Consider the following 14,026-nt stretch of genomic DNA (forward strand, 5'->3'; position numbering starts at 1 on the left):
TGTAGTAGCTGCCTATGATCACCACCACGATCCCCCTCTATGGTGACTATGAATCAAGGTGCTGCGCATGCAGATGCAGTGATCCAGGGCAGCAAGGCAGGAGGTGCAGCAGGATGGATGTGCTGCTGCATGGTCAAAGCTCTACCCACTTCCATCCTTTCAACCAAGAAATAGGCTGTGGAGGTGGTAGCTCACACAATGCTCCCTAAGGCAGCTCTGACTCTCCTGAGGAAGAGGGAACTGATGCTCATTAATGCTCTCAGGACTAAGGGAGGGAATCACAGCCCTTCCTCAGGGCTGGCAGGAGGCACAGTCTCATGTGGAAACACATTCTTCAGGCAGAGCAGGAGCTGATGCCACTTAGCAAACAACTGGGACTGCCAGAGCAAGGACAGCACCAGGCAGGTAAAAGGAGTGAGCATTTCAAAGCACTGTTTCAGTTACGCTTCTTCTAATAACCAAAAGCACTTAAAAATGCATGTCAGTACTTATTGTCACATTAATTTATTAGCAGAAAACGTGTTTTGCTGTAAGGCAGACAATTAACAGAGAATTTCTGTTCTGTCAGGAGGCCAAATTATTACTGATAGTTAATACGTACAATTAAAATGACTGCTCTGAAAGGAATGGAATAGATCCAAAATGCATATGGGAACTTCATACAGTATATAAAATATATAACTTTTACATTTCATGATTTTAAGTGCATTGTAGTTTTAATGTAAGAAAGAAGCAAACATCTTAAGAGTTCATTTGCAAAATATGCACTGCAGGAGATGTCCCATCTCTGATGGCTCTCCCTGCTAAGCAGGCAACAGGCACAGTAGCACCTACAGAGTCCAGGGGCTGGGAGAGAAACCCCACTCACATTGTTCCTGCTGGCCAGGATAAAGACCCTGCTTTGTAACCCCATTAAGAATTAAAGCAGGATTATACTGATTATAGGAGCCTAGAGAAACTTGTGAGTCTCTGGAGGAACCTGCAGAAATGTAGCAAGACAGAAATAAAGCTGGACTTGCAAGCCTTCAGCTGTCAAGTAGTTCTGAGTTTCACAGAAAGTTTTGTACAAAACCCCCTCTTTTTAACAAACAATAAAAAATAAAAGTTGAATCTTCACTCCTCATGAAGCACAGGTTCCAGCAGCATTCACTGCAGCGTAGTTATTTAATGTGTGTGATATTTGACTTGTATCTCAATTTACTTATCCATGTACCTAGGCCACTTGTGATGTTTCAGGGAGTTTTCATTTTCAGCTGTTCCTATAAAGACACAGACTTCTTTACCAGTTTTGACACCAGCTGACAGATCACTATAAAATCTGAAGGGATCTTAAACCTGCCCCTGTTTTTTCCCCTGCCTCTACCTCAAGTAGAAGAGCACTGCCAATAAATTACGGAAACAAGGTTTCAGTGGGTGGAGGGGGAGGACTTTTTACTCTAACCTGGACAGTGTTCTACTCCGTAGAAAAAGCCAAGAGTAATCTAACAAAAGATGCTTACAAGAAGTGGGGAGCAAATATGCCAAAATAAAATATTTATGATTTTAAAATAGATTATAATCTTGCTTCTGAAACACCAGCATTTGACTCATATGGAAGTTACAAACAATGACACTATATAATTCTTGATGAGGGAAAAAACCTGTTCTTCTGAGGTTTGTACAGCATACAAACCAGTAACTTAACCCCCATGCCCTGAACTCTAAAGCTGACAGGTAAGGCATGAAGCTCTTGCAGCTGACCTACTGGTCCTAAATTCAGGACCTGGGCTCCTCCACAATAGATTACAAGACCTAATCAAGCGGCAGCTCAGCAATTTCTTCATGAGCTATTGTGAAAGAGCACTCTTTTGAGGTGTGATGTAAAAATGGATTTCACCATCCTTCCCTTAGTTGACAGACAGGGTCGGATTTTTCTCCTCTACCCTCTCCCTGATCCTGGGAAATGAAGCTGTATGCACCCTCCTTAGCAAGACTACAGTGGGGCCGGAGGTCATCCTGATGAGACTTCTGCTGCTAACCGCATGCACCACACTCAACCAGCAGCTCCAGAGTAGCTCTCAATCTAACTAGGCTCAGAGAAACAGCAGCTTCTCCAGCTCCAGTGAGACTGAATCCTCATGGTGGTAAGACAATACAAGCATTCCCCAGTTCTAAGGTCCAGGTACCCAAGAATGAAGTTAGACCACAAGCCTTAGGGAATCACAGCTCTTTGTTGCACATTAGAACTGTACATTAAATTACAGGACCAGCAGCCAAACTAAGTGAGAACAGACTCCATATAATTAATGCCACACTATAGATGCTTTGCACACTATCTGATCACAGCTTTGCTATCTAGTTCCAACCTTTTCCAAAGCCTAAAAGAAACAAACAGAATCTTCAGCAGCATCTTAAAATATTATTCCACTTCCTGGACTTTAAGGAGGGCAGCAAAGACACCTTGTGTGAAAGAACTGGGAAAAGGCCATTTATATATTCTACCAGCAGCAGCAGCAGCAAAAGGTTTTAGGTGTTTGCACTTGAGGGCTCAGGGCAGGAGTGAAAAGAAAGTCTTGGAACATCTGCTAAAACAAACAGCTAGAGGTCATATTCAAGGCAGCATATTCAAAACAAATGGGAGTAAGGGCAGGGACCTCTCAAAGGATGCTGGGTACAAATGTCCTGGTTACCCATTACCCACCCAGCATCCCCTCAAAAGTGGCAACCACATTAGAATGAAGTTTCACTGGCTGTTTTTATGTCACCCTTGCTCCACAGATCATCAACAGTCATAGAATCATAGAATAGTCAGGGTTGGAAAGGACCTTAAGATCATCAAGTTCCATGCCCCTGCCATGAGCAGGGACACCTCACACTAAACCATGCCACCCAAGGCTTTGTCCAGCCTGGCCTTGAACACTGCCAGGGATGGAGCCTTCACAGCTTCCCTGGGCAACCTATTCCAGTGCCTCACCACCCTCACAGGGAAGAATTTCTTCCTAATACCTGACCTACATCTAGAACTTCTTCCTTATATCCAACCTAAACTTCCCCTGTTTAAGTTTGAACCCGTTACCCCTTGTCCTATCACTACAGTCACTAATGAAGAGTCCACCCCCAGCATCCTTATCAGGCAATTCTGCTGGTATAGATCATCCTCTGTAAGAAATAACACATTTGTGTTGGACATTGGGTGCTTTATTAGCTTTTGTAGTCCTACAAGCCTATTAATGAAGATGATTAACAAAACCTAAACTCTCGAAATCTTCACATTGTATGTAGGGGCCAGTGAGACGCACACAGCTGAGTTCTTTTAGGCCTGCATCCAGAAGCTGAGAAAAACAAAGCTAATCTTTGCCTGCATCAATTCACATGGGCTGCACTTCAGGAAGCAAACAGGGCAGCAATGCAGGTGCCACAAAACAAAATAGTTCTGCTGCTGTGGTAGTTGGAACAGTGTGAATGAGAGAGAAGCTTGATATTCAAACCACTTACTCAAAAATGATGGCCATTCCCATGGCTTCGTCTCCTTTATACAAGCAGACTGAGAAGTAAAAGCCACTTTCAGGAACAGGAATAACTGCTAGTGATTATTTATCTACCACTTCCTAAAAGATTCCCTTGATGATTGTACTTGAAAAACTAGGGCTTATTTCTGCATTCTGCTAGCGCAGAACTCGGAAATCCGTTCCCTCAGTCTGTACACCAAGCAAAAAGGTACCATTTTATTATTACTGTGATCTGCCAGCAACAAAGTTTCAGTCCTTTTTGTGTTTTAATGTGTTAATAATGATCAGCCACCCAGTCACTTTCACAGAAAATACAAGCAGCAGGTTTTTGCCAAGAAGAAGTTCTAAATTAAAAATACCTTCAGGTAATTCCATAAAACATTAAAGACATCATAAATAAACTTATTCTAAAATTCACTTTCCAAACAATAAATAAAACTCTTTCTTATTTGAAAGTGCAAACAGGCTGCATTATAAAAAAACACAGAGCAAGACTGCGGAAGTGCTTAATTATTCAACAGTGACCAAGACACAGTTTCTTGCTTTGGTGCTGCTGGTCATCTAGTGACTTTGTTTTCTGAACCCCATCTAAAGAGAAAAAATATTTTTAAAACATTAATACAGTAGTAAGTATAGCCTAAATACTCAACACATAATGGCCCACTGGAATAACACTGGGGATGGGGAGGGGGACAGAGATTGTCTTCTTCCCCTTACAGAGGGGCATGCAGTAATCATAGCAAGAGAAACACATTAAGGAAAGAAAGCAACTTGTACCAGTTCAGTGTTGAAATGCAAGCATGCCATCTTGAAGAAAACACTCTTAGAGAAATGAGCCCTATTAAAGGTGAATCTTCCTCTAGCTGGGCCTAAAAACCATTAGCAGAGAGAGGGATAAACATGCCCTAACATTTTGCAGTGATTACTAATGCCACACACACTACTCTGAGCCCTTCCCTCGCCCCTTTTCCTGAGCCCATGAGGAAACTGCTAACAAAGAGAAGTCTCCGCTGATCTCTAGTTCACATTAGGAATTAGCTTGTAGTATGTGGTTATTCATGTGCTACAGACCCCACCTTCAGTCTTTCTTATGCTCCTAGCCTGGTACTCAATTCTTTGAGTAACTGCCAGGTCGCTATCTTTACACTCCGTATCTTTGTGCTTGAGGCACAAAAATTATTTAGCTTCTTTTTCCGCATTATTTTCCCCTCTGGATGAGAAACATTTTAAGGATTGGTAGCTGACAGTAGATGCCATTGGTGGGTCCCTTCTGTAGCACAAAAAGACTTCAAGATTTGTCCAAACTCTATTTCAGAGGATGACAGCTTCCTTGCTACAGGAGTGCAGGTCAACAAGGATTTTGTGGCCTTTATATTATATATGTGTATATAAACACACAAAAACAAATGCTGATTGAAAAGCACTGGCATAGATTCCACTTCGTAAAAGAAACACTCAAATGTTCTGCAAAACGTGTTTAAATGACTTGGAGGAGTCCAATTTCTCTTGAAAAAGAATGGCACTCTTTATAGAACACAGTATAAAAAGTCTTTACAAAACAAAATCTAAAACCCTACACAGTAGTCTGAAATTATCTGTGTCAAACAGCATATTGTTGACCTTGATAACAGCATTACTAGGTTTTGTAATGTGTGTACCAGTGCCAAGCATTTGTTAAAACAAACTTGTTTTCAACTTACTATTAGTTCATCTATTCAAAAAGCTCAGAGAAGTTTTCACAGCAAAATTTAACTAACTGAAATCAAGATGAATTAAGACTAATCAATTCAAGTTTGTTTAAAACGGGATCTCACTTACTGACTTCAGTCATGACATGAATTAATGAAAAAATTACTTACTTTCCCTGGCTGTGGGGTCATGGAATTCAAGGGCATTGGTGTGCAGTGGATTTAGTTGCCACTGGTAAAAGAAGAAGAAAATGTTTACTTATTCCAGAAGACAGAAAAAGAGCAAAGGGAGAAGGATAAAGTACCCCATTGTTCTTCACTGTAAGGCATGACTAGGGGTGAGGCAGGGAATAAAAGACTCCACCTCCAACACACACTTACTTTGCAAATAAAAACCTATTAAGGGATGTGTGGTCATTTACTCCCTTGAGAAGGAGAAATGAGCTTGCTCAAACCACCAGTGCTGTTGTTTGCCATGGTGAGCACCCTGAGTGCAAGGGCACTTGGCCACCTTCAAAACCCACTGCAGCTCTTTTGGGAGCTACTGGAAGGGCCTATGTAGTCACACAGTGATCTCCCACATCAGCTGCTGTACTGTGACAGGGAAGCTTGGAGAGAACCTCAGCGTGACGAGGCACTCGAACAACAGCAGTGAGTTAGAGGGAAATCTGCAAGGCAGTTAGAGAAAACAGACACACTTGGCCGCACCCTCTGGCATATGGCACAGCAATTCTCCCCAGTGTTGTAACAGAGCAACCTCTCAATTCTGCTCACTTGACCAAACAACACAAGAAAACACACCTCTTGCGCCCACTCCACCCTCCCCACAGTGCAGCCCAGTTTTTAGACTATAGTACATTTTTTACTTACTGTAAATTTGCTTACACCCTCAACTTCACCAAACTTCATATAGGATATGTCTGCTTTCTTTTTTCCAGCATCAACATCTCCTGCATAGATTTGCTTGATACCAGCGCCTTTGATTAAAGGGACACATTCATCACATGGACATTTTGTCACAAATATCATGCTTCTCTCATCTGGCTTTATTTCTTGACACCTACAGGCAGTCAAAAACCAGAATTTCAGATATCTTGATAGTTTTTAATAGTGACAAAATTAATACCTCACAAGAGCAAGCAAAGAAGTGTTACGTGATTCTATGATCTACTCTCAGAAGCCACTTATTCCTAACGAAGTGCACAAGTACACAACAATATCTAGTTTGGTTTTACTCTCTGTGAACAAAACACCCATCCCACCTCTCCACATATATCATTGTTGAAGCCTCAACAATTGCTACTCTTCCTTATTTCAGGTTTCCTGCTAGGACAGCATGGTCCTAGCAGGAAACAGAGGCAGTGGCTTGTATCTGAAGGAGCTGCTATGCATCGGAGGGAATACCCTTTAAAAACCAATTCACTTAAAAAGTCTGAAGAAATCCTAGAAGCTGTGCCCATGCGCATCCAAGTTCTGCATTACAGGCATAAGCAAGACTGTGACTGCAATCCATACTTCATCACACATTCATTCGTCATGGCATTGTTTCTGAACCATCTCATTCTTCTCCCTGGTAAAAATAAGCCCATTACCTGAACGTTAAGGCATTCTGCTCCGCATGTATAATGTATCTGAACTTTCTGATTTCCCGATCTTTTTGTTTATCATCCATGTGTGGAAAATCAGCATATTCAGATCCAACAGGAAAGGCATTGTAACCACAGCCTACAAAATACATTGCTCCTGTTCCATCACAGCTTCTCTGCAACAGTAAGCAAACCATTAAAGTAGGAGACATTTACACTGAGTATTAAGTGAAAGTGTTGTGCAATGTATACTTTCACAGTTAATGCCAAGTTATGGCAGTTAAAAAGAGAACTAGGCTCTTGCTGATGGCTTTCTCTATGGAGCTTTTCCACTGAACACTGCACACAACACACTGCACCAGGCTTTAGGGGCTTTCCTTCTATCAGGTAGTATGGATAGCAGGAACAAAAATGAGGAAGGATTAAGTCCTTGAGCCTTTCTGCAATGTACAAAATTGGAATTAGCTCTTGATGTGCCAGAGACTGCTTCACCTGTCTCTCAACAGACCCAGTGCCCAGTGTGCTAAGTAAGTAGCAATCAGTGATTGAAATCAGGACAAAAGAGAAAACAGCAATGAGCAGCTGATGACTGAAGCGTTAAAAACCAATGAAGAGTATGTTGCAGCTGCATGAAGAATGAGGCTCCCTGGGACTGGTAACACGCATAATCAGAGACATAAAGGAATAAAAACTTTAGCTTGGATGGGAAAAAGCACTGTAACAATACCTGTAGAAAAATACCACTTTGATCCAAAATGTACTAAAGCCACTATGGCATTTCAATGGCAACAAAAATTCTTCAGAGATTGTGAGGCTTGATTGTACTGAGAGCTCTCCAAAATAAAAGCTGCAAAGAGGGACCTGCAGAACAGGCACAGGCTGCCTGATCAGCAGCTGTGGCAAAACTCTGTAGCCAGGGCACCTGGAGTTAACTGACAAAGGCTAAGGAAGCAGGCACACTGGAAAAGTAAGCAGAGACACTGTAGTAGTTACTGAACTCATTTATACTTCCCCTTCATCTTGACAGCATTATCAGAGAAGCAGTCATTAACTTAGTTACTAAAGAATGAGGTTTCTGTAGTGCTCTGTGTGTGTGTATGAAAAACGCACGTGCAAAAACTTAAAGCAAAATAACAGCTCAAAGGAGATACAAGTGTATGAATTGTGAGCGCAAGAAAGAGGAACTTTTTCAATACTTACTGATTTTTCTTCTGCCCAAATAATAGCTCCAACTCCTGTTTTATGGTCCTCTAAAATACATAACATTTTAGCAGCAAATAATAAATAAAGCACTTCTGAATTACCTGTACATTAACATACAACATCCTAAAGTAAGGAATAATATTTATTGTTGCATCACGGACAGGAGAAAAGAAAAATTAAGAGCTTCTAAGTCATACATGTCTACTCCAAAAGCTGAGTGTACTTTAACTACAAGGCCAGCCATTCAACACTGCTACATACATTTGTTCACACATGCTAAGGGACAACCAATACATAGACAAGTATATGTGCGCCAAGAATATATGTGGACAGGTTCACATGTGAGATGGCAAACTGATAAAAACCTTCTAGCTGTTTACAATTTAATTACTTAGTTTCTGCCATTCCTTAAGTTTATGGCTCTGTGGTCTGAACTCCTATCAAAATTAGCTGTATTTTATACGTAATTCAGAGACAAAATGTTAATAATCCTATTTTGGGGGGTGTTTCCCATCACCACCACAGGAAAAACAGAACAGAACTTCCATTATGTGACTTGGAAGATTTTCATGGAACTTGGAAATCTTCTCCAGTAGCTACTGATGAGAGTCTTGACCAGTAAAAATTGAGCATATCAAGGAGAAAAAAATGTTTCAGGTTTCCAGTGATGTAGAAGACAATTAACTGTTTCTATCATCCTTGGTCTCACTAACACATACAGTCACCTTAAAGAGGATCTTTCCTGCCAAAGATATGTTTTATGAGGGCTGACTTTATATTCTGCATACTTACTAGTCACTCATGCATATTAAGCCTGAATAGAAAACATCCTATAATCTTGCTCTCCTTATATCCACCTATATAATAACGCAAGCACCTAAATATGTGTGTGTGCCGTTTATTTATTTTATTTCAGGACTAAAGTGGAGTAAGAGTTTTCTCAAAATCCAGACCTGAACAGCACAGGTAAAACCGAATTTTGCTGCCTCAAGAATGAATAGTAAAGTTTGCTCATTCCACTGTGCTCTGTACAACAGCAGATGTACAAAAAAAAAATCCAACTGGTTCCATGAAACTTCCAAATTATTTGTAACAATTCCATCTCTTCTGCAACTTTGGGTGACCAGATTCACAGAGGGTACCAAGGGGAAAAAAAAAAAAAAAAAAGCTTTAAATATGTAATATGCTTTGTTTGCAAGGGTTTTTAAAAAGCAACTATCCTATCTAGATGAAAAAAGCCAATGCTAACGAGTACTACTAAGTTTTAACTCTTCATAAGTCTTCATATTCTATTCTCTGCAAGAACGTACCAATTTACTGCATTGCTACCCAAACAGAATAAAGTAGCTAACAGAAGTCATCCGTATCATCAAAAGGTGGTCAATAACTATCCTTCTACCCAAAAAGCCTGTACATCAAAATTCCAGCATCCCTGCAAAGAAACCCTCCATCAGATATAGAAGCATTTTCACTAATAAGATTAGAACTAAGAAACTTAATACAACTGTACTTAATGCCTTAGTGAAAGGCCTTTGTTTCACTCTTTTTTTCTGAAGAAGTGTACATAATCTGCTTGAAATATTGGCATGTATTTGATAACAGAAGCATCTTGTGAAGCCACAGTAAAAAGAGCCTCAGAGCAGCCTGAAGAATTCAAATGCCATTGTATTCTTTTTCTAGACAGGTGTTGGACATGTTGGCAGGGCAGGATTTCCTAAATACCTGCACTGGTTTTCTCTTGGAAAGCTTTCACTCACAATACTATGTACCCCTGTGGAGTTTTTACTATTACTGCCATTCCTGTTTCACAGATGTAGAAACAGAATTCAGCAGCTTGCTCAAGGAATTATTTGGTAGACTAAGACTGGAATGAGGAACTTGCTCTTCTCATGAGACCCATTCTTCCTGCAGTACTGTAACAACTCACCTGTCCGGTATGCAAGTAGTCTGGCTTGTATCATACAGTGCCTTGCAATTTCTTGGGGCAAACTCTGATGATCTGTTTCATTTGTTTGTTGTGATTCACTGTTGTAAAATCCAAAGCATCCAAAGACAGGGACACTGGCAGCCACTGTGGCCAAGACCAAGACAAGATCTTTCATATTTTGCCTCAGGTTGCTGAAGTACGGATTTTCACAGAGGTTCTCCAGTCCTATTGTCATCAATATTTTCTTGTGCATTTCCTCATTTGAAATTAGGAATAAACTTTCATACTCTTTTATTCTCTCTTGTCTACATGCAGTGTAAAAGTCAGCATTAGAGTCAGGCTGAGATTTTACTATTTTTTGAATAAAATCAAACTTGGTGGAAGTTTCTTCAACAAATTGCACCATGGAGCACCCCAAGGGCTGAAGCAGCACGCACACACGAGCACGACTATTTGACTTCAGTCTTTCTACTGCTTTGGCATCTAGCTTTGCATCATCCGTAGTCATGGGATTGGACGCCTCATTCTGCAAGCTGATTTCAGGATCTGCAGGCCAGTAAGAAATCCTGTTCACCCCAGCTGGAAGAGAACATAATGCAGCAAAAGGAACCATACAGGTACAGTGGAACACAAACCGCATATTCAACACTACTGTTTAACCCTGGTTTTACTCCTTTTAAGGCCCTGAATGCTGCTTGAGGGGTGTCTGGACAACAAAAATGCTACTAGATACAAGTATCAAGAGGTTATCTAACTTGTTAATCAGACTGTAGACAAAAACTGGAGTTTTCTAAATTCTAAGATCTTTGTGACAGTCTAATTTTGTATCTCAACTACACCAGATATATTAATACCACACAAAAAAGCTAGCACTAACGGAAGCTGTTTCTGAGAGTAAGAATCAATGCTTGCAGAAGGGCTGTCCTAGCAGATCCCATTTAAGGAAGTGAATAATCAGACTTGTTTTCATCTGACTTGGGAAAAGGAAAACCTTAAGTATTCCCTGTGATTTCTGCATAAAAGGCACCCTTTCTCTGGTTCCACTGACAAGCAATGGGAGGGCAAGGAAAAATGTAGCTATTTAGGCCTAATTATTAGGCTTAGGGTTGGTTGCTTTGGCAAAGTGCAACTGGATTGTCAGGATCTCAGCAGTGCATCCCAACCAAGAGACAAGCATCACCAATAGTAATAGCTGCACAGATAAATAGTGTCTCAGTAGCAAACCCTAATCTATTGATCATCAGCTCCAGGAAAATGTACATTCAATACTGTTTTCAGCCTTGTGGAAAATACCAGTGCAGGCCACACAAGTTAGGGATTTGCTTTCACAACTGGGACAGTCCAAAGAGAAAACGAGCTTTCAGATACTACCAGTCACAAGTGTCACATTTACCCCAAATCTACTGCAGTCATTGCTTACCGTTTACAATCATTTTTAAACAGGTTGAACACGGCTTTCTGGAGAAATAAAGATCACAGTTTTTAAGTCTTGATCCATGTTTTATGAGTGCAATCTGGCCAGCATGCAAGTCTGTACTGGAACAATGAAGACCAACAATCTTCATATTTTTCACCACAACTAGGCCACTCTTCTTCACCTACAGAAAAATGCATTTCTATTATTTTACTTTTTTTCAACATCAGGTCCATAGCAATGTTACAGCTCCTCCTTAGGGAACACTGACCAACCAGGATCAGAGCATATGGCTCTTCATTACCAGTTGTGATATGAATCATTAAGCAATCTCTGTTAACACTTCCCAAAGCAGTATTTTTGTGTGCATGTGTAGTTTCTACATGTGCTTTTTAATATCAGCATGCTGTGCCCCTGTCAAGCTTCAAACAGGGACTTGTAGCAAATTCATGATTTTGTTTTGGTCATTGCTTTGCACATACCAAATTCCAGGCACAGCACAGAAAATTCTGTCAATTATAGCTGAAAAACCCTCTGAATCATCCAGCATCTGGAAATGCTATGAATTTAATTTCAATTTCTGTTTTAGCTTAATTTCTGTTTTAAGCTTAACAATAGCTTCTTTAGCTTTACTTCTGTCTCTTCATTTATAGAAATGAATCCAGGTTCTAAAGAATATTCCATGGAAAAAGTCTGCGTACCATAGACAAAAGCTCTTACACATGGATTCCCATGTATTGTAAGGAAACTGGACACAAGCTAGTTTGATGAAGCCAGTGAAACACATCTCATTATGCAGTTCAGCTGTTACCAGAACACTGTCACCTTGGATCTGTAAATTACCCGATTTCTTCGTGGTTTCAGAAATGAGTCTGTACTAAAACCCTACAAGATAATCCAAGTCCCATTCCTAACTGAATTACTAAATTTGAACCTGCTTCTGAAGTCTGTATAGTGGCAGACTTAACCTATAGATACAGGTATATACTATAGGTATAGACTCATCTATACCTCTTTCAGACATACCAAACTCTGAAAATTAGGCCTGTCACTCAAATTCTTTTACTGTCTTTTTGTGTCCTGGGTGATCCATGTGCCATGGATCTTAGCACATGGTTGTGCTCTGCACAAAGTAAGAACAGTTAAGAACTCTGATCACAGAACAAAACATGCTGTTCCAGGACACTCTGAAGTGTAACTGGCCACTATTTAGCAGATCCATTGTCAAGGATGGTTTCTTTTCACTGTAACTAAGGTAGTTATCTACAAGTTCTTGATCAACAAACATTTCAGATAGTTCTGTGCACCTCCACTCTATAACAGAACTCATCTACAATCATGAATATTTTAATTCTAAACGAGTACCTCTATACCATCAACCACGCTGTTTTTAAAGTTACAATCAGCATATGCTAAGAAGTGCCCAGTATACACCATGCCTCTTTTGTTAGGCTCTTCAAAATAGTCCCCATTTTTTAGCATTTGCTTCAGCTGTCAGGGGTACAGTTTTTCAGAAGCAGCTATTTAACCAGTCTGCTATTTTTCTCCCACCACTGGATTTTTTTCTCCTCCTAATAAATAACTGAAAAAACTATTATCAGCAGATTTGTTTGGTTTGGATTTTTTTCCTCTGAATTATCTGTCGTGTAAACAGCAGTTGTTACATGCACTGCAGGAACTGTTCAGAAAGACCAATTAACACTAAGCAGATTTACCTGTGATTTCTTTTGTTGCTCAGTCGAAGGAAAGAGCTCCATCCAGAGGCTGAACAAAGTAAAAAGATTGACTTTAGAAAGTCTTGGCATTTGACCTGTCATTTGAAGAAGAAAAAAAAAATTATTAAAGAATATTTCTAAAGATACCCCACATTGTTGTTGTAAACCACAGCTGCTACAGAAGCTGGTTCATCTACCACTTCTGCTATTTACAGCAGCTAAATCCACACTGTATTCGTCAGGGCAGTAACTGTCAACTCAGAATGCTCACATCTGGATGCAGAGCTCAGATCTGTGCAACAAGAGAAAGTGATGAAACTTTCACTGAAATTATGTGAGTTAATTCGGCTCAGAGGTGAAGAGTAGAAATCAAAGATCAGGTCCCACAGAACTTAAAGTGCTTAAATGACTCAGAAATGCTTACAGAAATCTGAGACACAGCTTCTGATTCAGCTTCAGGCTCACCACAGATGCAAGCAAAAACATCCAGGCACGCATCATGATCTTACACTGACACCCGCAGCAAGAGTGGATGAGCCATTGTGAAACCTTCCAGTTACATCTGTTCTGCAGAAACCTACTTTTGGATTTTTAGTCTGCTTAAACTTTGGTTAGAGTTTTACAAAAAGTTAAACCTATTTTTCATGCTGTTACTTCTGACTAAACAATCAAAGCGGTAGCAAAGAATCCTTTCTCCACCCACTGCCTTGTGCTGTGTTGTTCTTCTGCTAAAAAACTGGACATGCTGAGAACCAGTGCTCAGCATTACCGAGTATCCCACAAATGAAAATGGAAGAAGTACTGCACCAGTGCTTGCACCATCCCAGAAGTAAAGCTGTCTTGACTCACACTTGGCAAGAAGTTTAATTATGTCTTCGAAAAGCTCCAGTCCCTACTTCAGGGGTGCTTAAAGAGAGCTGTAAAACCACATATTCTTCTGCAGGTCTCAAGTATGCTCAGTAGTTTTATTTCTGTTTTTATCCCTTCCCACGAATGTTAAAGTTT

At 40.3% G+C, this 14,026-nt stretch overlaps 1 protein-coding gene across 1 annotated transcript; it reads right to left on the minus strand.

The window, feature by feature from the left end:
- Positions 1-3,676: 3,676 nt before the first annotated feature.
- CDADC1 (cytidine and dCMP deaminase domain containing 1) lies at positions 3,677-13,690 on the minus strand. The gene is made up of 8 exons (XM_057425661.1): positions 13,022-13,690; positions 11,313-11,490; positions 9,893-10,471; positions 7,963-8,012; positions 6,769-6,938; positions 6,047-6,236; positions 5,348-5,408; positions 3,677-4,076 (listed from the first exon to the last, which is right to left on the minus strand). Exons 1-8 carry the CDS (start codon positions 13,121-13,123, stop codon positions 4,003-4,005), a joined length of 1,404 nt encoding a protein of 467 aa, XP_057281644.1. The 5' UTR covers positions 13,124-13,690; the 3' UTR covers positions 3,677-4,002.
- Positions 13,691-14,026: the final 336 nt, after the last annotated feature.

This window comes from Pezoporus wallicus, unplaced genomic scaffold (genome assembly GCF_028554395.1).
Source record: "Pezoporus wallicus isolate ANWC-B61680 ecotype Strahan unplaced genomic scaffold, APGP_CSIRO_Pwel_v1 contig_787, whole genome shotgun sequence".
NCBI classification, from domain to species: Eukaryota; Metazoa; Chordata; class Aves; order Psittaciformes; family Psittacidae; genus Pezoporus; species Pezoporus wallicus.

Excerpts from the sequence above, each read along its gene's own strand:
- CDADC1 (XM_057425661.1), bottom strand. The coding sequence starts at position 13,123 with ATGACAGGTCAAATGCCAAGACTTTCTAAAGTCAATCTTTTTACTTTG. Across the intron at positions 8,013-9,892 it reads ACTACTTGCATACCGGACAG|AGGACCATAAAACAGGAGTT; the intron begins GTGAGTTGTTAC and ends TATGTATTTTAG. Across the intron at positions 6,939-7,962 it reads TTTGGGCAGAAGAAAAATCA|AGAAGCTGTGATGGAACAGG; the intron begins GTAAGTATTGAA and ends TTACTGTTGCAG.